The sequence below is a fragment of the Neophocaena asiaeorientalis genome, unplaced genomic scaffold, assembly GCF_003031525.2.
Source record: "Neophocaena asiaeorientalis asiaeorientalis breed wild unplaced genomic scaffold, Neophocaena_asiaeorientalis_V1.1 scaffold481, whole genome shotgun sequence".
In the NCBI taxonomy this organism is placed as follows: Eukaryota; Metazoa; Chordata; class Mammalia; order Artiodactyla; family Phocoenidae; genus Neophocaena; species Neophocaena asiaeorientalis.
The window spans coordinates 449094-475629 of NW_020174559.1; the positions used below are offsets into that span (position 1 = coordinate 449094).

The 26536-nt window shown below is 39.1% G+C and overlaps 1 protein-coding gene across 8 annotated transcripts in view; it reads right to left on the bottom strand.

Annotated features, from left to right (window-relative positions):
• EMSY (EMSY transcriptional repressor, BRCA2 interacting) overlaps positions 1-14965 on the bottom strand; it is an 81317-nt gene extending 66352 nt beyond the window's left edge. For 4 of the 8 annotated variants that reach the window (XM_024757505.1, XM_024757503.1, XM_024757508.1 and 1 more), the window contains exons 1-6: positions 14866-14965; positions 13049-13157; positions 7704-7803; positions 6141-6215; positions 4758-4799; positions 1110-1285 (exon numbers count right to left, since the gene is read on the bottom strand). In XM_024757505.1, the coding sequence (XP_024613273.1) occupies positions 1110-1285; positions 4758-4799; positions 6141-6215; positions 7704-7803; positions 13049-13118 (463 nt within the window). In that variant the 5' untranslated portion in view covers positions 13119-13157; positions 14866-14965. The remainder of the gene's footprint in view (positions 1-1109; positions 1286-4757; positions 4800-6140; positions 6216-7703; positions 7804-13048; positions 13158-14865) is intronic. The other 4 variants (XM_024757506.1, XM_024757509.1, XM_024757504.1 and 1 more) reach the window with 2 other exon arrangements.
• Positions 14966-26536: the final 11571 nt, after the last annotated feature.

A 26536-nucleotide genomic window follows, 5' to 3' on the forward strand; every position in this document is an offset into this window, starting at 1 on the left:
TCATATTTCAATTTATTGAATAACAACAACAACAAGCAGAAGTAGCTCATAGGCACTATTTACTGAGTACCATACATTATGCTAAATCCTTTCCATATATTATCACTATCACACTACATCCTCATTTTAAAGATGAGGAACCCAAGGCTCACAGAAGCTAAAAAGACTTGCTGGAGGTCACAAAGCAAAGAAATGGCAAACTAGGATTCAAACATAGATTAGACTATTGAAAATTCTATATTCTTTCCAGTGAACCAGAGAGGTGGTAAATAGAAAAGACAAAAGTCGGAAGAGAAGAAAGATAGCTCTCCTGCAACAAAGAAAACAGGAACTCAGTGGAGGCCAAGTTTGCACACTGATAACTGTCTCTCCCTAAATATAGCTTCCTTCCGTGTAAAACAGAGTCTAGCATGTATGAAAGGAATGTCTCATTCTGCTCCACAACCCATTGCTAGTCAAGAAAAGACAATTCTGCAAAGTAATCTGACAACATTATTTTCAGGGTCATTTTCATGTAACACCAAACTAAGCTACCGAAGTCAACCCAAACATGCGCTCTCAAATTTAATATTACTCTTGGTGACCTCAGGAGACTCCAAGGATTTTTAAAGCATGTATCAATTATTAGATTAAATAATAAGAAAGCCACCCCCATCGGCCACGTAACCCCTAACAGATTCAGCACATTGACTGGAACAGAGAAGCAGCATATACCACTGATTCCAGAAGACAAAAACAGAGCTTTATTTTCTGAAGTATCAGTTCAGCATCTTTCTTCAGCAGATAAATGACTTCTATCATCTTATTAATTTTCCATGTCACCTGTTAAGGCCTCTTATCCACTTCTAACAAGACACGCTCATATCAAAAATTCATTCCAAGAAGGTTTTTCGCAATTTTGTGATTAATATAATTCACACTTTGAACAAAAAGGATATTTAATTTTGGCTGAGACTAAAAACTTGGCAGTTTCTCGTTTCAGAACAAGTGTTGCTCATTATGTTTCACAACTTTTAAACACTGGACAAAAACAGATGAAAAATAAGACAACTTTTCTTGAAGAATCTGAGAAAAGTCATTTCTACACACAGAACTATTTCTCTACTCACCTTCCTTGCTTCCTGTTTCTGCAGGCACTGGAAGAGATGCATTGTGCTGGATAGCTGCATTGGCAACAGCATTAGCTGTTACAGTGAAGGCAGTTTGGGGAACCAGCCGAGGCATCAGGGGTACCAATCGACGACCTTCAATGGACCATTCTGAAGAGCTATTAGGTCCAGACATACTAAACAAAAAAGAAAACACTGCTACAAGAGTTCTCAATTGCTAAAAATGAAGCAAATATATACACTCAAATATAACTTTTTAAATTATAAAAAGTGCCCTGAGTGAACAGGAGAGGCTTTATTTTAAGCAAGCAAGATCAAAATTATGAATAATAATCAGAATTCAAGGAATTTCACACACACTTAGATTTTTACACATTTTATTCCATAATCTGAATCTTATAATGAACATAATTGAAACTATGAAAAACTGTCCCATGCCTTTTAAATAAATAAACATTATTTTCATTAGTTTAAATCTGGTATTGCTAATGAAAACTAGTATTTCTACTAACTTTTAGAACTTAATGTTATAATTAAGCTAAAAAGGTAAAAAGTACTCATTATTTCAAAAATCAGATTTTCCTGAATAATTAAGGATGGAATTCATTGAACTTTTGTAAAATTATCCTAACTGCCTGCATGGCCAGAGGTTCTAAGGCTTTCAAACAAGGGAAACTGAGGCAGTAAACGAGGGAGACTAGGTACTGGGGGATAGAAGGGAGCTGTATATATCACCGCATGTGTCACTGACAATGTGTTATATTACTATCCTTCCTGTTAAAAAAGTATACTAGATGCGAGGACACTGCAAGAAACCTGCCACTACTTTAATTTTACTTATTTATACCATTCTTCACTCTAAGGAATGTTTGAGGCAATTGAACTCTACCCCTAAGCAGACATTATTATCAGTTTTACTCAATTTCTTGAGCAAATTTTATCCTAGGAATCCAAACAGAGGTTGAAACATGAAATATGTTCACTTCCCTTGGCTTGGCTCCACAAAAGGTAGTGGTATCATTTTTCCTGACTAATGATTAGTGTCGAGGTTTAAAATTCACCCAGAATCAATCAGTCAATCAACCTCTTCACTAAGTCAGAAGTATTTCTGCACCTTTTTCAAAACCAAAGATTCTACAACCCAACCTAGAGTTTAAGATTCTGTAGGTCCACTGATTCTTCAAATTTAGACAGAGTACACAAAAGCCCTTGTTAGTGGATAGTGGAATAATGATGATGGTAATGATGATAATTAACATCAATTAGCACTTAGTATATGTGAGGCATTGTTCTAAACATTTTACATGTATTAACTCATACAATTCTTTCAATCTTATGAAATTGGTAACATTATTATCTCCATTTTTAAGATGGGAAAACTGAATTACCAAGAGGTTAAATAACTTGCTTATGGTCACACAGCTACTAAATGTCTCCTTCAACAAGCATACATCATGCTACTGAAAACAACTGCCACATCACAAGTGGAAGGTATAAAAATTTTCAAATGTGTTTTGTCTAACTTTTGCCTTTGAATTATACTAAGTGGGCACTGCTGTCTAATCACTAGTAACTTTCACTGAATGGAACAAATAAATTACTTTACAACTTGAGAAGAATTTACACTCAGTCAAGAAAGGAATTTCTAGGAGTTGATGAATTCAGTTGAGTTACAGTGGGAAATCTGCAAATTCCTTCATGGTATAACATAGTCCTACCTAAGATATGGGAAAGAGGGATTCTTAAGACCCCAATAACCCTCACAAATTTGTTATCACATAATCTCCAATTGATGCTAGTTCTGAAACAAAATTCCTACAAACAAGAAAGAGAGACAGAAACAGACCTATTGCTAATTGTCAAAGGAAAAAATTCTAAAAGCTATTCAGCATTTTCTTGGCTTACTCCTATTTTGCTATCATTTTATTAGAATATCACTACTAAATTTGCTTGGTGAGAGTTTACCATACAAATAAAGTGATGTCTACACTTACCTGGTACATTGTTAAATGGTGGCAGAAATTATGGAAGATTAATAATTTAAAATACATGAATATATATGCTATTGAAAGGACAGAATTTGCAGTGCAAAAGATACAACTGCAACTTTTAGAAAGAGCTATAAATCTTCCAAATTTCTACTCAGGCAAACATGCTCAAACTTTTTTTAAGTGAATGAAAAATTAAACATCATGTTAGAATTAGATCAAAATTCCTATTTTGCTTACTAATGAGGGTGTATATATGCATTAGTTGCACAAATCATCTAGATAGAATTTTACAGGTTTCTGTAAACATCTTATTCCAGGGCTTTCCTGAGATTCCTAAGTTTCAAAGAACTCCTCTCTATTTATACTAAATATAGCAAGGGAGGGTGGAAACCTGGCTCCAGCCCCTTTTCTGAGAAGTCTAACAAGATACTAGTGGAACTACCTTGGCCCTCTCATCCTTTGGTATGCAGCACACCAGCATGAAATCCTCATCCTCACATAGAAACTCAAACAGTATCCCATGAATGTCTGGCTGATGGAAAAGGAGTTAAGAGAATAGTAATTCTGGATAGCCACTTTATTTAGATACAATGCTGGCAAGAGTGGCCCAATTAAAAACTGTGAAGCCCCTTGACATTCCAGGCTTTAATACTATAATATTCTGACATGTTTCAAAACTGAATTAGAGTATCAAACTTAATAAATGGTCTCGTGCCAAATAATAAACACGTGTTATGGTTCAAGCAAGGCTTTTCTTTGATCCCAGACACTCCACTCCTTTTGTTTCCATCTCCTTTGTGCTCAACCTTCTTGGCTTTCTCTTTACCTTTCAACCACATTCCTTCTGGCCTAAGCTGCCGTTTTGAGTGGGGGAGGGAAGGGAGAGGAGAAAGGGAATGCAGTCAGTTCAGATGCATTCCTCCTTGGCTCAAGTTACTTTTTTCAGGCTCAGAGTTTGAAGCCCTCCTATAGATAATCTTTAACACTAGGTTCTGTTACTACTTCTGAGGGAAAGAGGGCAGAGGAGACGGACAGAATGAGGGATTTATGTCTTCCTCACCATTCCCCACTCATTGACCCTTGGGCTCACCAAGTAAATACGACATCTGGTCGAACTAAAACCACAACATAAAATATTAAAACAGGAGTATAGAAAGACCTAAGTAGCTTAAAATTATACACTGAAGTAAATGGTTTTCAAAAAATTAAATTTATGTGTTAAAGAACTCAGAAAGGAGAGAAAAAAGAGGAAACAGGTAGATAGACGCCAACTCTCAATTATCCATGCTAACAGAGAGAGGAGGGAAAGGGAGAGGTCAAACAGATCAAAGAAACTGACATATTATCCAAAAATACTTTGGCAAATACTTGTAAGTTCTTCCATCAAACCTCTCCCAGGACAACTAACAAGTAGTAAAATGAGTAATTAAAATTTTCACCTCCTCTCCCTTCCCACCCTCTGACTAGAGGTACTTTCAAGCAGCAAAATAGCTAAAGGGTAGGCAGTATTAGGAAGGAAGGGGAGGAGGGGAAGAGAAGTAAAAGCAAGGGACACGGTTAATTCATAAATGGAATATGTGCCCCTGAATAATTGAGAGCTTCAATTTTGAAATAAATACAAGAAAAAGCCTGAAATAATAATAACCTATTTGCATACCTGTAACTTGGTCTTTCACCCAAATATAAGGATAAATTCATTCTTTAAAGGGGAAAAAAGGAAAAGGAGACTAAATAAGTGTTATCTTTAAGTATGAAACTGGTGCATCAACTTACAACTAATTGCCCCACAATACTGTTCCAATGCTTTTAAGGTACTAATTTTGTCTCTAAGTGCCTCTGAATGCAAACTATTATTTACTTCTTTATGACCTAGCACATAAGTTTCCTATTACAAGTTCTCAAATTAGAATCTAGGCTCAGTTACTATTTTTAGAGTATCCCAATTTAAAAGTTTAGAGCATTTAAAGAAGGAACACAGTATGTGAATGTTTTAGCCATGTTGGCCTAACAAGTAAATACCTAATGATGCTAGAGGAAAATTTTCAAATTTCTACAGTGCATACATACCAACCACTGAAAAATCTCCAAATTCAAACAGCTTAACTTTCAAACTACACAGTTAAAAAGGTAGCACCCCATTTTATCAGTCAAGTAAAATCAGTAACATTAAAGCACCACATGAAGCTAATGGATCTTCAGGGTCAATACAATACTGCCAATTGGGTTAAAAGCATTATTTATTACATTATGGAAACGTATTGAATTTTTTCCTTTAGTTTTATTTCACATTAAAACATAAAAATAAAAAACAGATGAGTATTCTATAACATACCTTATTTTATAAAATGTTCCTACCATCTTGCATTAACATTTAAAGGATAATTTCTGTTCTTTTCTGTTTTTCAGGAGGCACTGTCTCCATACATACTCTGTTAATGCTCAGTCTGTGTCTTCCACCACCCTCCACCCCATCTATCAAATAGTTATAATGATCTGAAAACAGTTTGATAAGAATCCTTTACAATTTTATTTTTTTGGCTTTTCAAAGTAAATTAAGGTATACTGTAGTCATATTTCTTAAAAGCAGAACATATATTTTACAATCTTTTTGCTGAATCTCAAAATACATGAAATATTAGTCAGTTATCAAAAAATTTATAATGCCTATTTATAAAGCAATATACATATCAAATACTATTACAAAGTAACTCTAAGGGGCTGTCAAATTTGGGGAGCACACTACTTTCTTATTGAACTTTGCTTCAAGTAAAGGAATCATCTGCTAAACTGTGGAGGCCTTTAGTTATATAGAGATTACATTGCAACAGGATTTGACCTGAGTACTTAAAGCTTGCCTAACCAAATGCAAAAACATAACCAATTGAATAAATAGTTAACACAGCTATGGTCAGGATCCCTGAGTACAGAGATATTACTATCAAGATAAAAGACTCAGGAATCTGCTACACAATAGGAAGACTTTCAAAACTACGGTATACTACGTCATGAAAAATCAGGGGTGGTATGACTAATGGCTTACTTATGTGCAATTGTTGTTAACCGTTCATCGTTTACTGCTCTCCGAACTTCAGCACGGTGGCGCTCTGTTGAGATGCTATGAAAAAAAATAGCCATTATAGAACTCTGCCAAGCAGGCAGCTCTTTTCTATACTTTTATTAATGTTTAAGTCAACATTTTGCTTGTGGGGGGGGACAAAATTGATTTGTAAAAAGATATAGACAGGGGCCTAATATATATCTTCAAATGCTTTAATTAAAGTCATAGAAAAGGATTCAGAATGATTCTGTGTAACTGCAGAGAGAATTAGTTACAAATTAGAAATCACAGGAAGACAAATTCAGCTTGATATCAAGTCATTACGTCCAAAACTCAGAAATATCAGACCATGTTCAAGATTAGCAGAGGTTCCTGTTATCTAAATGTAAAAAGCCACTGAATGACCCCTAATCATGGTTACTGAGAAGAGGATTTTGGCACTTGGAAGAAAGTCTTCTAAAGTCCTTTCTAAAGCTTAAGAGTCTATAATTTTATGTTTAGTGAATATAATAAAGAAATGAAAGTGGCAAGATAATGTTTCCTGTAGCTATATGCTATGAAACTTTACACTAGGATATTACTCCTTTATTACTCAACATTTGAGCTGTGTGTCTTCTACATTGTATCATGTTACCACTATAGTAAAAATGTACTTATGTTGATCCTGATTAAATACATGTAAAGTTAAATCTAAACAACTGAAAAAAGGCTATACCCATTCCATTCATAAATACTCAATAAAGTGAATAGCACCCTTAAAAGTGTAATCTTTATTGCTAAGTTAAATCTATACCACGGACTAAAATATTTAAGGGGCTGGAAAGCAGAAATTTATGAGGCAATATAAACAACAAACAAAAAATATAAATTGTTAAGTATGGAGGCAATAAGACTGACGATTTGGCTTAATAACATCCCTATTTTAATGTTAATTAAATGCAGGGGAAAAAATCTCTTCCCTATTTTAAAAAAAGAATAGGACAAAATGGTCTTAAATGTAGAAAGGAAACTTCAGTTAAAACAGAACTGAATTTACTGAGAAAGCTCAAGATGTTAAGAATGGATCAAGGTAAAGTATCAAAGAATCCCTTTCACCAGAATTTTTTTAATGAATTTTTTTAACTCTAGTGGGAAGCTGAAGGGATAAACTATCCCTAAGGCTATGACACTTAATCACCACCCATTTCTATAAATTAAGACAACAACTTCCTAGTGTCTCCTTCTACCCCCTAACAAATGCCACTGGGCCACTCTAGATCTTCCTATCCAGTCGCTGCCAGCTCTTCTTTCCTTCACCCAGGTCAAAAATACCTCCCTTTTCCAAGCGGCCCAAACCTAAGATAACCTGCCTTAAACCTTTTCTGATTAGATTACATAATAAATGGTAAATTACAAAATTTTCTGTAACAAAGCACACAACTGGGATGGGATCTCTAAACACCAACAACTTGACACCTCTGTCTTCACCTTAAGAGTGAAAAGTATTGAAACACCTCAAAATGAAATTTCTAGACTCATCTCTCACAAACTTTTATGATAATTTACCTAAGAACTTTTGAGAGTTCTCCAAGAAGATCTTTCTTTTCCTTGGTGAGATCTCCCTGTGCCCGAAGTGCACTGATAACTCCAGCATATGCCTCCAATTCTAGAAGAAGAAAATTATTTTATCAAGATAGGCCATCAATATTTAAGTACTATGGCTACATAGAGTGAAACTTCAGGGCAGGAAACCTAAAAATCAATATGCAAATATTTCATTAATGTCCTCTCAAAAATTTTATCTAAAACCATAGGTTAAAATGTGGCTTTTATAATCTTATTTTCTTTTTGACTGCCTCACAGAAGTCATGTATATAAAAAGTTTAGGTAGAAAAATCTAATGGTAAATATTTCGTCTTATGCATCATCCTGAAGAACATTCAACTCAGATGCTACCAACACCTGGGAACAGGTTCCAAGTGATATAATAAGGCTGATGAGAGAAGTTTTTAGCATTATTGATAGGTACCTTTACTGGCCAAACTTTGAAATAATTCCTTAGGCTTGCCTAAGAATTTGACCTATATTCTATCTGTGAATAGTGTGCAAGTGTAAAACTACTGGATCAAGAGTCAAATGACCAGATTCTGGCTCCAGCACTGACACTAGTTGTGTGACCTTGGACAAGTCCTTTCTCACCTCTGATCCTCAGTTTCTTTATCTAGAAGACACTTTGAAGGTACCTTCCATTTCTATGATCCTCTGCATCTATAAAAACCACCAGCAAAATGACTAAGGCAGATTAGCACACATGAATTGCTCTTACAGCAATCAGGACATAATACACTGAACCCTAATGCCAGACAGTTTCATTTCACTAACTTTCCACAGCAACAACTGTTATTTAATGAAACTGTCAGTTTACCTAGTAGTGGTTAAAATATAAAACCAAAAAGCCCTCAATGGCTCCCAATGAACCATGCCTGCCTCTCAGTGTACTTCCTTGTGTACTACCTTCCAATAGTCCCTCCCACACTGACTCTGGGCTTGGCATGTGACTTGATTTGGCCAATGGAACATCAGCATACATGATGCAAATAGCAGCCTTGGACACAGGACCTTGCTCTCTTGTAAGCTTGAGATCACCAAGCTATGAAGAAGCCCCGGATGAAAGGTCACATGGAGAGAGAGGCCCAGCCACCTCAGCTGAGCCCAATTAACCAGCTAAGCTACCAGCTGAATAGAGCCACATGAGAGAGCTCAGGCAAGACAAGTAACCCATAGAATCATGAGAAATAATAAAATAGTTGTTTCAAACCATTAACACTATGAGACAAGTATACCTGAGCAAAACAAAATGATGAGAAATAAGTGTCCAGACTACAGTTATCTTCTTACTCAATTCAAGTTGCTACCGTATTTGCCAACGCCTTACATACAACAGATACTGAATATTAGCCAAATAATTAAGGCATGCATACCTGCATCCAAGGTACTACACCAACAATAAAACAGCAGCCTCATTCAGTTCATATTATTCACAGTTCTATCAAAAAAAAAGACTTTATATAGAAGAGTGAGCTTAAATAGAAATGTCTGGTCCAACTGAATTATCCCATGTGTAAACATCCTGCATGTTCAATCTAGGCTGGATATTACGTAGATGTTTCATGTGGTCTCTCTGGAAGGCCAAACTCTGCTTCTCTGGAGTAGTGAAGGAAATACTTTGTTCCAGGAAACATATATTTCAGCTTTTACCAGGACCTAAAGTAGAGTTCAGAAAGACACTGGGGATAACTAAGAAACCACTATATCTAAATGTTTATGCCCCATTTATGGAATATTTTATTCAACAAATCAGTATTGAGTCCTATTATATATACCAGATAGTATGCTAAATCCTGCCCTTAAGAAGTTAACTCTAGAATAAAGCTACAGTGAAACAAGTCATCAGACAATTCTGATACAGTGGTAAAGGCACAGAAGAAAAATACATCATCTAGTCTGGAAGCATAAGCTTTAATCAGAAAGAGAACTGTGCTCTAGGCAGGCAGTGGGGGAAATGCAAATGTGCAAAAGGAACAGAGAGAGTAAAAGAGCATATAATGTTTCACAGAGACATTAAACTTCCAGTAATAGTCAGTGACTATTTTGAGAGTTTTACACTAGGGAAAGTAAAAATATGTCCATACTTGGTTAGTTGCTAATTCAAACCAAACTACTAATTGAACACTACTACTACAAGGTACCATGGAGAATCTTTATATGAACAAAACAAAATCCTTATCCTCAAGGTGATTAAAATCCAACAAGGATAAAAATGGAAAAACTGTTTGGGGCCAGACTAAGAAAAGCCACCATTTCCAGTCTAAAAAGTTTTTGATAGAACTCAGTGATTGATTAAATATGGAAGGAATGGCAGAAGGAAAAGAATCAGGTTTTTCAGTTTCCAAGATATTTAGTAGAATGGCAATACCATAAAAAGAAACGGAGAGGTCAGAGAGAGGAAGTGGTTTGAGGAAAAACTTCACTTTTGGCCTGTGGAATTTATGATGATCAAAATTTCACTATTTCACAATATTTCAAAAAAAGTGAAATTAACTGAAGAAAGACAAAGATTCTTGACATCTCAAGTCTCATTCCAAGTCCAACTAAAAAGTCATGCACAAAAGAGGTGGCAACCTCACACAAAACTGTAACTCAGAACAGTTCTCATAGCTACACAATCCAATGCATACCTCCCCCCTTCATTCAATGAGAAACTCACTCATTGTAAAGAACTTTTACTAGCTTCCCAACCTCATTCACATTTGTGGATTTCACTTGATAAGAATCCTAATTCTGACAAATATCAAACTCAGTTGAATTTCTGGTATTATTTTTGGTACCATTCTATTACAGTGTTAACTCTAATGACACATAAGTATAACAAAATAACACATGAAAAAATACAGGAAACAAAAGATTTGCCAAACTATTTTTATGAAGCCCTCAACCCTTTCCATTTAAAAAAACCAGCCATTCAATTATACTATAGTTCATAAAGCCTCATGTAAGAGTTACAGTTCAGGAATGGTCATAAAAAAATAGGGCAGGGGAGAGGCAGGATAGAAGGAAGGAAGCATTTATCTATCACTGGTATGTTCTGTGTGTCATAAAGAAATTCTCTATCCCAATTTCTCTACAATTAAGTAAAATGTAATGTTTAGCATCTGATGTTAAAATAATTTATAACATTTTTTAAAAGAATTGTTTTAAAACGAATTATTTTTTTTTTTTTTTTTTTGCGGTACGCGGGCCTCTCACTGTTGTGGCCTCTCCCGTTGCGGAGCACAGGCTCCGGACGCGCAGGCTCAGCGGCCATGGCTCACGGGCCCAGCCGCTCTGCACCATGTGGGATCTTCCCGGACCGGGGCACGAACCCGTGTCCCCTGCATCGGCTGGGGGACTCTCAACCACTGCGCCGCCAGGGAAGCCCCTTAAAGCTAATTCTTAAAATATTTTAAGCTAATTTTTAAATGCAGTACGTTCTCTAAACTTCGGACCTAGAGCTAGTGTTTGGAAGCTATTCAAAGGTTTCACTGTTATGATAATGAGCCAACGGGTGGGGAGGCAGTCTTTCCGCAAATCACTCTCAAGGCTCACCTCCCAAAAGAAGGGTCATTGAAGATGATATTACCCTCTAGGAAGGCTGTTTCCTTTTGTATAGAAGCAGCTCTTCAGCAATATTACCCACACAACTCTGACTAAAATTAAGGATAAATTTAGACTTAAAGGTTACAATTTTTATATTCAAACATAATCTCTTGATTCAAGGTCCCAAAAGCCCAGAAACTCTAATGCAATCAACTTCAGTTGTCATCTGCAATTATTTCAGCTATGAAATAAATAAAAATCCAACTTTATAACTGGTAACTAGTAAGTTAGAGCAATTGCATATAAGTGTGTAGAGAATCACCCTCGAATTACTAAAAGTTTGGATATAAGGTTAAAAAAAAAAAAGGAATAATTGACTCCCCAAAAAACCAACCCACCCCAAAACAAAACAAAAAACCTCTCTAGAGGTGCCAAAATACAATGCTAAGAAGTAGTTTAAAATATAGAAATCCTCATAGTGGCCTAAGGGGAAATAAAAAGGGCAAAGGTTATTAGCAGGCAGGGCCATATTTGCTTTGATTCAGATTTATGCATAGGAATTCCCAACAAAGATTTCCTTTGAAGAAAAGATTCACCTGCAAATAAATAAATGTCTGAAAGCAGCTGCTTTAAAATGCTATATACTCATATGTCAGGCACTGTGATAGGCCCTTTTTATATACACTTAAACTTATGAGGCAGATATTATTGTCCTTCATTTACAAAAGTGTCAACAAATTTAGGGAAATGAAACAACTTGTCCTTGGATCATGTCGGTCATTAGTAACAGGACCAAGACCCCAGGTCTATCTGAATTCAAGGTCCACACTTTCCCTTTCAAAGTCATAGATATCTAAATAATTCCTATCCACTGCCAAAACATCTAATATTCTTTTTCAAATTACTTTTTCATTTACTGAGTCTCTACTATGTGCCGGCCTGAGACTATAGTGGTAAATAACACAAAAAGGTTCCTTCTTGGACCTTACAGTCTAAGGCTGCATTTCTCAACCAAGGATACTCATGTAAACCACAGAATAAAGAAAATGATTTGAATAACTCTTTTTTTCTCAATTTTCCCAAGGATAATACATACCATTCTAGATGCATGAAGAAAAATTAGTTCATTACATACAATGGATAACTTAGTATTAGGGCTTAATTCTCTCCCTAAATGCCAGTTGAGAAAGGCTGCTCTAAAGGAAAAGAAGCACTAAATAATTCATTACAGGCGTAAATGGTGTTTTATTACTGAAAGTAAAATATAATTTGTTAAAGTCAGCATAGCTTACATTAACTTAGAATTCAGAAACAGTATGTAATTCACACATACATTCATGAAGGTTAAAAGTATGTTAACATGAGACTGGAATCCTATTCCCTGGGTTGAAATTCTGACCCCATGACTTACTATCAGCATTACTTCGGGTTCTAAGCTTCAGGTCTGTCACCTGTAAAATGGGGACAAAAGAAGAAACATACCTATCTTTTTGGTTTGAATGAAGATTAAATGAGATGCTGAATGTAAAGGACTCAGAATAGCCCAGTAGCCCTGAAGAACTTTTAGCTGCTATTATTATTAATATGATTCATGCATCTACTGTGTACAAAGCACTATACAAAGCAGTAGGGAAATAACAGAGTAAGACAAGAACTATACCTCTAAAGAATTTCTAACCATCATGAAATATGATATCCATGCAAACAGCCATGACCCAAACAGAAAGGGAAAAGGATCACAGGGAGGCATGAAACATCAAAAATGAAAATCATACCCAATTTTCGAAGAATCCTTTTGCATTCATCCCTGCTGAGATCCAAAAGCGTTGGCCACACAACAGGCATTGCTGCTTCTTTTTGGTAGCCCCAAAGAGCTTGTCTTCCCTACCAAAACAAAAACCAAAAACTCAAATTACGAAAGTACATTCAAAAGCCCGCTCACGTGGAGATCCACACGCTAAGAAGCAAAACCAGTAAGAATATCTCACAATCCTATTTCACCTCCATGCTTTCCAACTTCTGATAAATGAAGAATTTAACCATATGCGAGCTTACTATTCCAGCCTATCATAGTAGAAAGAGCATAGGCGTTGGACACATATAGGTTCTAATTCAATCTTTCAACTTACTGGCTGTGTGATCCTGGGTAGATTGGCCTATCTGAACATAAACTTTACACATCTGTGAAACAGAGATTTTATCAATCAGTTTGTTATGAGGATTAAGTAACAGTGTATGTGAAGTTCTTATCCTAGTGGCTGACACATTATTTCATAAACAGGTGCCACTACCTGTGTAACCTTGGGCAAGTCACTTGACTTCTGCCGGCTTTCTCATTATGAGCTACATGAAATAAAATACGTAAAGTTCCTAGCACGTTAAGTGGGTCAATGGAACTTAATATAGTACTTTCTCCTCGAGTCTTAACAATGAAACATGAATTTACACCCAGCAGTCCTCAAAAAAACATTTACCAAAAGTTTAGATGTCAGGAACTTAGTACTGGGAATTCCCTGGTCTAGAGAAAAAGACAACAGCGCTGGGCCCTTGCACTATACCTGCTTAGCACACAGCAGATCCGCTGTAAATATCTGTTAAATAAACAGATGAATGACTGAGAAGAGCAAGTAATATGAATGAATGAATGAATGAGCGAGTGAATGTATGAATAAGCGAGCTCAGTGTCTCGTCTAAGAGTCAGGCATCGACCCGTAATAACTGCTATCTCACGTTCCAAGAGCTGGGACTGCTAACTCCAACTCCACGCCATAAGTTGAACCCCCTCCCCCTACTTCCCATAGTCCTCTCATCTAAGAACCAACCCAGAGCAAGGAGAACTGGAGTGCGCGCCCCAGCCGGCAGAATGACATAAAGAAAAGGGGTGGGGAGGAAGAAGGGGCAGAGCCAAAGGAATCCGCTCCCTCCACAAGCCAGTCCCCGCCTCCCGACAGGATCTTGGAGGCGGCCGGTGGCCGCCGGAATCAAGCACCACGTCACAGCATCCCGACGCGTCCCCGCCGGCGGACCCCATTGCGGGGCCGCATCGCACTGGAAACCTGGGCAGAGGTTGCCGGAGCCCGCTCCGAGAACCGGAATCCTGTCTAATCCTCCCCCGACTCAAGTGTCAAGGAGGCAAGCCCGCCCCGCCCCCTCCCCAAACACGCACTCTCTCGCAGCACCACAACAAGAGCAGCCCGCCCACCCTCCTCACCGGTGCCGCTCAGCGCTCACCCCAATGTCTCACGACCCAAGCCCTCTCAGGACCAGTAGCCGGAGTCAGGGGCTCCGGCAAGCATCAGCGCTTCTCTCCCTCCTCAGCGGAGAGGACAACGGAGAGAAAGAGTAGACGCTCGGACAGCCAGGCAGACGACAGAGACTCACTGGGAGGCCCCCAGAGCTGGACCCCAGCAATCTCAGCACCAGGCCTGCCAGAGTCCCCCTCAGCCCACCTCGGGAGCCCCACGATCCCGTTAGGAGACAACGGAGGATGGGGTTGGGCGCCCCAAGCCGGGCTCCGAATGCTTGGCCCGGCGCTCTTCCAGACTGGCTATCCTGCCAGTTCTTCCCAGCACCCTGTCTAAGAATCACCCACCTGCCCGGCCTTTCTGGGCTCATCTAAAAGGCTCCTCCGCCAAGACTAGGGGACACCAGGAATTGGGTTTGTTTGCTGTGCCTCAGAAGGGGCAAGATGGCGACAGGTATCAAGGCGCAGGCGCAGCCGCGCGCTGCCAGTCGGGAGGTGTAGTTCGCCTTTCCCGCCTTTCGGAGAACGGACACCAGAAGGCCTCCATTCTTCTGTCCCTCTTTTCCTGCACGTTTTGAAAGGAAAGGAGAGACATCGCGAGGGGTGCTGGGAGTTGTGGTCCGAACCCAAACTCCCTCCTCTTTCGCTCTTGGTGTGCACGCGCAAGGAAGGCTGGGATTGTAGTTTCCTTGGCTTGTCCTCCACACCCTCCTCTCCGGCTTCGCGCGCCTCGCCTCCGCCTGCAGCCTCCCAGCCAATGGGCTGCGCTCTCCGCTACGTGCGGCGTCACACGTAGCGGTCAAGATGGCGTTGGTAGCTGGAGCTGAAGGTTCCCCGCGACCTTTATTCTAGGGGGGGGTGAGGGACGGTGGGAAAGCACGTTAATCCCTGAAGCGCCGTTGAGGATTAGGATCGGATTCCTCAAGAGTCTTGGGAGCAATTATCAGCGGCCTCCAGCCCCGTCAGACGCAGCTAGAGGAGAGAGAATACACGCTACGACACCTGACACAGTGGACATCGCAGTTGCGCGTACCCGATCTGGGGGTTGCGGAGTTGCAAGTAGAGAAGAGGAACCCGAGCGTTCTCAACTTTGGGTTTCTCCGCGTGTGAAGTAGGAATGATAGTGCTATATCTGTCAAAGGCAAGAAGGAGAAGGGATTTATTTGAGGCCCTGCGACGTGGTAGGTTCACCCTTCAGCCTTTGTTCGTGTTTAATCACAAAACAGTTGTGTGAAGAGGGTATTGTTGCCCCTGTTTTACGGATGAGAAAAGGGGCCCAATATACAAATAATCGCGGCCATAAGATCGAAGCCAGTAACTGCTACTGTTGAAGATCCAATCAAGTTTTGTGATTGCTCTCCCTTTTAAATTTTATACTTTGGGAGACATCGGATATGGTAAAAATACTTAAATGGAAAGGAGTTTTTAATGTGCTTTATGATATTAACAAAGTTTTATTATAAAATGTTAGGTTAATATTACCCTATAGGGATGTTGTGATACACAAAGTAGAGAAAAGTTATTTGTAAATTTTGGACCACTATACAAACGTGTGAGACTGTTCATGTTCTTGAATCTCCATTGTAGGTTAGGTTAGGAAGAAAAAATAAATAACGGCATTTGTGTACTATTTGCCCATTAGCTAAAAATCCTCTCTGAGTCCCAGGAAAATTATTGTTGAAACCCAAGTCTGCCCCTTCAGAAAGTCAGGAAGTGGGACAAATAGTCTTCTGGCTTTCCCACCACTCCCTCCCTGATCTTCCAATGCATTCTTTTCCATCTATTTCCTACTGAATTGAGGTACCACCGCTTTCTGGCCAGATACTTAACTCTTGGAAAGATAATAAATGAAACTTTAATAGAAGATTTTGTAGTTGAACATATATTTTTTGATTTGAGTATCTTAGTGAGGCAGGTATAATTAAGATTACCCCTTACTAGGAGTGAGAAAAACAGATATTCAGGAACTCACCCAATTGAAGGGAGTTGGGCTTTATAACTCTGATCTTCGACTGGAATTCACCCAAATCCTATAGATTTGGCTGAATTCTCTTCTTGCAGTCCCCTGAATATCTTATAGTCCTTCCGCTTATGCTTGGCCTTGGTAGGTGCCGAGTACTGTTCTAAGCATTTAAAATATTTATTCCATCCTTAAAACAACTTTATGAGGTAGAAACTATTATCTAATTACAAATGAGGAAACTGAGGCATAGGAAGGAGGTGAAATAGCTTGCCTAAAGTCACACATTATAAGTAAATGGTGGTTATACTCCAATAAAGATGTTTAAATAAGTAAATAAATAAGTGGTGGGACTTTCCTGGTGATCCAGTGGTTGAGACTCCTCGCTTCCGCTGCATGGGGCATGGGTTCCATCCCTGGTCGAGAAACCAAGATCCCCCATGCTGCAGTGGCACGACCAAATAATAATAATAATAATAATGATAATAAGCAAATGGTAAAGCCAGGATTTAAACTTAAGCAGCTTGGCTCCAGTGTGTGCTCTGGACTAGTGGTTCTTAAATTTCAATGTTCAAAGAATCACCTAAGTATCTTGTTAAAATACAAATTTTAATTGAGTAGGTCTGGGTAGCGCTGAAGAGCCTATATTTCTAACAAGCTCTCAACTGCTGATGCTCTGGCATCAACTACTACCTCTGATCTACCACATATCCTCCCTTTCCTTGGAACCATATTTGTCTTTTGCAGCAAGAAACTGCCTTCCCCATGCTGTCGGTTACTGCTCCATATTCCCAAATGTTCCCAACATTGAATTCTCTTCTTTAAGAATCAGACTCAAACTCTACCCTCAAGAATATTGTCCTGCCCCTGCCTTTCTCTCTAGAATGAGACAGGCATTCTTGCCTCTGCTCCTACACCACTTATTATACATCTTGTTACAGAACTCAGAACACTGAGTTATGGTCATTTGTTTGAAAATATTTCTGACCAGGCAGTGAGCTCTTTAAGGAGGCACAAGAGTCTGTACACGCTTGTGCCTAGCACATAAGAATAATAGCTAATACTTACCGATGGCTTTCTCTGTTCCAGATGCTGTTACACACCTAATAAACTTGTTTAATCTCCACAATAGCCTTATGAGATATATTATTACCCCCATTTTATGGATGAAGAAACTAAGGCACTGAGATTTCAAGTAGTTTGCCCAGTGTAACAAGCTAGTAAGTTAGTAGAGCCATGAATTCAAGTGAAGGCACTTTGACTCCAGGAAATGTATGGTAAATAAAGTAAGAACCACTCTCCTCTACCTCTGGTCTGAGAAAATGCATTGGAATACAGTACCTATCTCAAACTTTATTCCTGTATTCACAAAGCAGATTAAGCAGGTTTCTTGGAACAAACTTCAAGCTGCCTACCGTCCACCATTCTAATTTTGTAGTACTCTGTTGGAGAAGGTGGATTTCACCATTATCATGAAAATATCTGAAAATAGCTCCTATGGTATTGTACAGGTAGGCAAATTGAAATGGATAAGACCTTAGAGATTCATTTTCTAAATTAAAAAAAAGTGAGGTCCAAAGAAGAAATGAGTTAACCAAAGTCATACAAGAATTTCATGGCAGGATTGGGACTGGGAAGCAGCCCTTTTGACTTATAGGCTGCTGCTCTTTCCACTGTATCACACTGCCCTTAGATTCTTACCATCAGAAAGTTTTATTAGCACACTGGTATAGCCAGAAGGTGTACTAAAAGGGAATAGCAAGACCAAAATTTAAAAAAAATATACAAGTAGAATATCAAATAGTAGATCAAAATAAGTGGATTTGGGGGACAGAAAAGATAGAAGGAAAGTAAACTGGAGATAACTGGCAATTACATATCCAGGCTCAATAGAGGATTAGAAGTGCTTGGAACAATCTAGAACAGGTTCAGAAAGGTAAAAGATCTGGCCACTGCCTTGTCCACTGCGTCCCTTACTCTCCCCCACTGTCCATTCAGTTCTCTAGTCTCTACTTCCTAGGTAGCTGACCCCATTGTTTTAGTAGGCAGATGATGAGGCCTCATCACCTGTGTGAGACGGACCTTTATACCAACACTTTTTCTCCAAAGGAACCTCTCTATACGCCTTGCCAGTACATCTACCATACTGCCACTACTGTCAGGGTGAGTTTTCTGAACTTCAAAGCACTTGTCAGTCCCCTGCATAAAACTTGAGAGGCTCCCAGATGCTAACAGAATAAAGTTTTAGCTTTTTTATAAGCAAACCCATGCTAATTCAAAGAAACATCCTTACACATCTAAACTTTTCCTAGAGCACTGCTGTCACCTTTTAATCTAGTCTAAAATCTAATGTTTTCCTTAAGTTCACTGCTTCCCTTGAAGCCCTTTCAAATGGAGTTCTTCCTTCTCCCCTGCATCTTCAATATCCTGAACCAGAAATAAAGGCTGGCATTCTCCTAACCTGTCACTACATCTGTATTAAGGTCGACTACCCCTGTTTTATGGCTTTCACCATTAAGCCATTCAAACTCCATTTCACCCTCATTCCATCACTCTAGGGATGAAAGGATCTTAAGGAGAAGATTTTTTTTTTTTTTAATAAATTTATTTATTTTGGCTGCGTTGGGTCTTTGATGCTGTGTGCGGGCTTTCTCTAGTTGTGGTGAGCAGGGGCTACTCTTGGTTGCGGTGCGCGGGCTTATTGCAGTAGCTTCTCTTGTTGCAGAGCACGGGCTCTAGGCGCGTGGGCTTCAGTAGTTGTGGCTCGCAGGCCCTAGAGGGCAGGCTTAGTAGTTGTGGTGCAAGGGCTTAGTTGCTCCACGGCATGTGGGATCTTCCAGGACCAGGGCTCGAACCCATGTCCCCTGCATTGGCGGGTGGATTCTTAACCACTGCACCACCAGGGAAGTCCCGTTCCACCTTTGAATCAGTAAGCAAGGTATTCCACATTCAAAACAAAACTTTCTTTTTTTTGCATATTCTTACTCCTTTACCCTCACCAAACCTGCTCTTCAGCTTCAGTGAAATCTGCAGTTTACAGTCTCCCAGTTCCAAATCTGTTCCCTCATCTGGTTTTGCTTTCTTCCCTTTCTACCCTGGACTCCGTGATGATTTATTTCAAACTCAGTCTCATCAACACTTTCAAGTCCATTCAGCCATCTCTGCCCTTCTACATTGACCCTGAAACAGCCCTCAACCTTGAATCAGTTTCTTCCCTGCATCCCTCCTCATGATGATTGATCTATTAGTTAACTGTTAGTGCATAATACGTTATCCCAAACCTTAGTGACGTAAACCAATAATTTTTTTTTTAAATTTCATACAGTTTTTGCAGTTTCTATGGGAATCAAGAGTGGCTTAGGAGGGTGGTTCTGGCTTGGGGTCTCTAAAAGGTTGCCGTCATCTGAAGGCTGACTAGGGCTAGAGGATCAGCTTCCAGGTAGGTCGCTCACATGGTTGGCAAGTTAGTGAGTCAAGAGGTCTGTTTCTCACTATATGGATCTCCTTATAAGGCGGCTTGAGCATCCTTATGAAATGGTAGCTGGCGTCCCCTAGAACAAGCGTTCCGAGAGAGCAATGTAGAAACTGCGGTATTATGATGTACCTGTGTGTGTATATACTAAACCAGGTTTTATATTTGTGTGTATATGACACATACCATGAAAGGGAATTTGTACAAAGCAGTAAATCCAAAACAACTTGACAGAAGTAAGTTGAAATAATATTAGGTAGCATTTGTTTAAGTCCCATTATAAAAAGAGCACCTTGTGTGTATTACCTCATTAAACCTCACAACATTCCCATGATGTAGTAATTATTGTTCCATTTTACAACTGAGGAAACCTAGAGAGAAGAAATTATCCAAAGTCTGATATCACCAGAAGACTTCCCAAGAACACACATACTACAGAGTCCTAGTCATCTATTGTTGCATAACAAACCATTGCTGTGGCTTAAACGATTTATTTTGCTCTCAAATCTCCAGTTTGGGTAGGGTTTAGTGGGGACAGCTCATCTCTACTCCTCTGGGCAACTTGAAGACTAAGAGCTGGAATCATCTGAGTGCTCATTCGTTCATATGATTAGCAATTGATGTTGGCTGTTGCCTGGAATCTTTGCTGGGATTATCAACGGGAACATCTGTATGTGGCATCTCCATGTGGCCTAGGCTTCCTTACAACATGTGGCCAGATTCCAAGGGTGAGTGACTGGAGAGAAGGAAACTATATCATCTTTATAATCAAGCTATGGAAGTCATAGCATTATTTCTGCCATACTCCTGATTGGAACAGTCAAGCCCACCCGGGTTCAAGGGGAAGGGAAATAGATTCCATTGCTAGATAGAAGAGTGGTAGAGTTCTGAAAGAACATGTGGGAACAGAAATGTTGCTGTGGCCATTTTTGGAAAATGTCCTCTGTCCACAATAATTCATATCCCTCTCACATGCAAAACACACTCATTCCTTCCCTGCAAAACCCAAAGTCTCTTCCCATTATGACAGCAGACCTGGGCTGTTCAGAGACTAGGAGGTTGCAGTCATACTGTGAAATTCCATTTATATAAAGTTCAAAAGCAATAAAATATAATCTGTAGTTATAGAAGTTGAAGAATAAATACCTTTAGCAGAGCAACTACTTGAATGGAGCTTGTAGGAATGTACCAGGGTGCTATAAATGTTCTATATCTTGATCTGGGTAGGAATTATATAAATAGATATGCACATGTAAAAGTTTACCAAGCTGTACATGCTTACCAAGTGCACATGTAAATTGTGTCCTTTCTGTAGATTATACCTCAATAAAAAGAAAAGGGCACTACAGTGGTAGATACAAGCCATTACACATTTGTCAAAACCTGTGGAATGTACAATACAAGGAGTGAACCCTAATGTAAACTGTGGACTTTGGGTGATAATGATGTGTCATTATCATATCATAATCGATGTGTAGGTTCATCGATTGTAACAAATGTACCACTCTGGTGTGGGATGTTGATAGGGAGGTTAGGAGGCAAATGAGAATTTTCCACTCAATTTTGCTGTGAACATAAAACTGCTCTAAAAAATAATTAATTAATAATAAATTTTTTAAAAAGCCGTAAGTTAAAAGGATTGAAAAAAACCTATCTGTGCCAGTTAGGGGCCGTGTGTGTGTGTGTGTGTGTGTGTGTGTGTGTGTGTGTGAGAGATCCTTATGAAATGGTAGCTGGCGTCCCCTAGAACAAGCGTTCCGAGAGAGCAATGTAGAAACTGCGGTATTATGATGTACCTGTGTGTGTATATACTAAACCAGGTTTTATATTTGTGTGTATATGACACATACCATGAAAGGGAATTTGTACAAAGCAGTAAATCCAAAACAACTTGACAGAAGTAAGTTGAAATAATATTAGGTAGCATTTGTTTAAGTCCCATTATAAAAAGAGCACCTTGTGTGTATTACCTCATTAAACCTCACAACATTCCCATGATGTAGTAATTATTGTTCCATTTTACAACTGAGGAAACCTAGAGAGAAGAAATTATCCAAAGTCTGATATCACCAGAAGACTTCCCAAGAACACACATACTACAGAGTCCTAGTCATCTATTGTTGCATAACAAACCATTGCTGTGGCTTAAACGATTTATTTTGCTCTCAAATCTCCAGTTTGGGTAGGGTTTAGTGGGGACAGCTCATCTCTACTCCTCTGGGCAACTTGAAGACTAAGAGCTGGAATCATCTGAGTGCTCATTCGTTCATATGATTAGCAATTGATGTTGGCTGTTGCCTGGAATCTTTGCTGGGATTATCAACGGGAACATCTGTATGTGGCATCTCCATGTGGCCTAGGCTTCCTTACAACATGTGGCCAGATTCCAAGGGTGAGTGACTGGAGAGAAGGAAACTATATCATCTTTATAATCAAGCTATGGAAGTCATAGCATTATTTCTGCCATACTCCTGATTGGAACAGTCAAGCCCACCCGGGTTCAAGGGGAAGGGAAATAGATTCCATTGCTAGATAGAAGAGTGGTAGAGTTCTGAAAGAACATGTGGGAACAGAAATGTTGCTGTGGCCATTTTTGGAAAATGTCCTCTGTCCACAATAATTCATATCCCTCTCACATGCAAAACACACTCATTCCTTCCCTGCAAAACCCAAAGTCTCTTCCCATTATGACAGCAGACCTGGGCTGTTCAGAGACTAGGAGGTTGCAGTCATACTGTGAAATTCCATTTATATAAAGTTCAAAAGCAATAAAATATAATCTGTAGTTATAGAAGTTGAAGAATAAATACCTTTAGCAGAGCAACTACTTGAATGGAGCTTGTAGGAATGTACCAGGGTGCTATAAATGTTCTATATCTTGATCTGGGTAGGAATTATATAAATAGATATGCACATGTAAAAGTTTACCAAGCTGTACATGCTTACCAAGTGCACATGTAAATTGTGTCCTTTCTGTAGATTATACCTCAATAAAAAGAAAAGGGCACTACAGTGGTAGATACAAGCCATTACACATTTGTCAAAACCTGTGGAATGTACAATACAAGGAGTGAACCCTAATGTAAACTGTGGACTTTGGGTGATAATGATGTGTCATTATCATATCATAATCGATGTGTAGGTTCATCGATTGTAACAAATGTACCACTCTGGTGTGGGATGTTGATAGGGAGGTTAGGAGGCAAATGAGAATTTTCCACTCAATTTTGCTGTGAACATAAAACTGCTCTAAAAAATAATTAATTAATAATAAATTTTTTAAAAAGCCGTAAGTTAAAAGGATTGAAAAAAACCTATCTGTGCCAGTTAGGGGCCGTGTGTGTGTGTGTGTGTGTGTGTGTGTGTGTGTGTGTGAGAGAGAGAGAGAGACAAATGATAGATGAATGAATATATGGATGGGTGAATGAGTGAGTGAGTAAAATGATTTAAGGAACAATGGAAATTTTTGGTTCACTTAAAAGTGAGTGCTGGGGTAGTTCTGGCTTCAGGCATTAAAGAATCTAGGATTCTAACAGGGCCAGTGTTAGTATCTCTCCATCCCTCAGCTCTGTCTTCTACCGTGTTGGCTTCATTCTCAGGCTACATGTGTTGGCTCCCAGCAGTTCCAAGCTAATATGATCCGCCTGCTTATAGGCTCAGAAGAAAAGAGCACATGTCATTTCTTCCAGCAGTCTTAACGAAAGTCTTCTTGCTCTGTTGCTGTTGACTCCATCTGAGTCACATGCCAATCCCTGAACTGTGGCCAGGGGAATGTAATGCCCTGATTTGCCAGGCCTGAACCACATGTTACTCTCTGGGAAAGGAGGAAGGGTGTGGGTAAAGTCAGTTATTCCCAAAGCACAGGGAGTGGGTGTGAGCGTGGGCTTGGTTTCCCTTAGGAAAGTTAGAGTACTATAATCAGAGGAAAATAAAAGAATGCCGCACAGCAAAATCACAGATGCTTACTAAAGTAAAAGATGGCAATGTGATAAGAGTCATAAAAATGTTCCTACCCTTAGATATAGGATTCCCATCTGTGGGAATAATCCAAAATATGGGAACACTTACATATACAAAGATTTTAATTTCAATGCTATCTAAAAAGATTGACAACTTAATTATCTTACAATAGGAGAGTATTTACATACCCCATACATCTGTTTCAGTATGTAGTCATTTAAGATGAAAATTACAAATAATTAACATCAAGGAATATGCTTATGATAAGTGGTAAAACCATGTACATATAAACATCAAAAAAATAATGGAAGAAAAACACGCCAAAACAATAGCATACTAGAGTGGTAGAACCATGGATGATCCTTTTCCCTTCACTGTATAGTCGTCTTTTAGTATTTATATTATTGTTATGATTTAATTATTTTGTAAAACTCCTTAGTGTCTTACCAAGAATATTTCTTTCTCTTAAGTATGGAGTAGAGCCAGAATAAACAAACTGCTACATCAGTTGGCTAGTGATTGTGGTTAAGGTCATAGATCCTCAGAGTTAGAAGAAACCTCAGAGATATTCAGTTTAACATCCCCCCCCCCCCATTTTACAGGAGAGGTGTCTGAGACCCAGAGAGGTAGATTTAACCAATCAATTAAGATTTGGATTTTGGTGAGATTGTCTGCTTTTCTGAAAACCCATCCTCAATTTCAAGTTGATATCTAGCCTTCCGTTACTAATTCAAATTAAAGCAGTTACCGTGTTTGTTGGGAAAGTGGTGTTCTTAAAAGAATATTAAAAACTAACATCATGGCCCTTTAGGTCCTTCCCTTTCACATCCTTGCACTCTTTCTTTGTAAACAACTTAGTGAATAAATGCAAAGGAAGCCCAGATCTGGCTAAATTTAATGGGCCAATGTTTACTTCTTTTGGGTATCAACTTATTCATTCAATGAATATCAGGCCATGAAATTATGAAGATGAATAAGATACAACAGTTATCCTCCTGGAGCTCACAGTTGAGTGGGGAAGTTAGACACATGCAGATAGCTCTATATACCATAGGAGACCGTGGTAACACAGAACGTTCACAGAAGCATTTAAGGAGTGCTATGGGATCAGGGAGAAAAGGATTGTTTCCATCACAGAAGGCTTCTAAGGAGAGGTAGCATTTGAGCTGGGCCTCACAAAGTAACAGGATTTTACCAGGCAGAGAAGTAAGGAGAGGGTACCAAGGGTGTCATGGCAGAGAAAATAGGAGAAGCAAAGGCATGGAAGCATAAAAGGACACAGAAGTGAAATGAGAGATGTTGGATTCTTAGTGGTCCTCAACTGGGAGTACCTGTCAGAACAACTTGGGGAGCTCTATCAAATTTCAGAAGATTGTGATGTACACTCTTGGCTAAAAGCCTTAGGTGGCCACTGAGATCTTGTCCATACCCTAAATAATTACCACAGTACCTCACAAGAGAGCACCAGACCTAATAACACAAGTTATTGCCATTTAATCCTCGTTGGAACCCAAGTGGCAAAAATACTGTCTGTGCTCTGGACGGTGATTTGACACTGATTAATGACTTGATCATTAGAAAGCCAAAGGGAATTGCAAATGAAAATAGAAATAAAGACATAATCTCACACATTAAGTTTTCCCTAGTTCATTTTTGAAAAAAAAATTCAGGTTCACCCAAGTGCTAAGGTGCCTCAGGTGAGGAGCTGATTATAATCAGTGATTATCCAAGGTGAGATCCAAAATATTTCATGAAGATGGAAATAATAACCCTGTCGGAAATGGAAATCAGCTATCATGGGGGAGGGGGCTATAAATCCAAACATAATATTCAACTTGTCTTCACCTCAGAGAGTTTCCAGCTGTTTATGACATTTGCTGTGATTTGCCAGAGATTAAATGCATTTTTTAAAACTCTGCTCCAGCCAGCAGAATGAAAGCCTTGGAGCCATAGTCTCTTTCAAAAAGTGTTGAGCACTTGTGAAGTCTTCAGAGAAATGGTAGAAAGTGTCTGCTTTCTTGTCAGTTCCAGTGAAGGTTTTTTTTCCTGTAACCCTAGGATTGATCATTATTTTCTAGGTGAGCTAGTGGAAGACCAAGTCAGGTCTCTCATGGGTGAAAGGGCACTTATTGAGATGCTATGGGCTTTAAACTTATCACATGAAAAAAAACCCCACAAACTTAACCACATCAGGGCCAGCAGTTCAAATCCAAGCCTTGCTAAAGGCAGAGAGATAATAAAGGAACACATGCTTATGGAGAGCCTGGGGAATATATGTGTTGAGAAATGATTGTGGGAAGGAAATGGTCCAAATAACACTTGTGTGAGTGTGCTCATGTGTGCATGCACACACACACACACACACACGCACGCACGCACGCACGCACCCTGAGCTGAAGTGTACAAGGCAATCAGTGCTGATAACAGTTATCTCACCAGACTCTCATTAGATTGGAGACTCCTTGAGAGCAAGGACTGAGGTTTTTGGCTTCTGAGTCCCCAGCACTGTTGACTGAATTACTGAATGGTGTGTTGAACCCAAAAGGACAGTGGTGTGGGCATGTGGCAATGTCTTCCCACAGTCACCCAGACTGCCTAAGTTTCCCCAGGCAGGCCTTACACCTTCA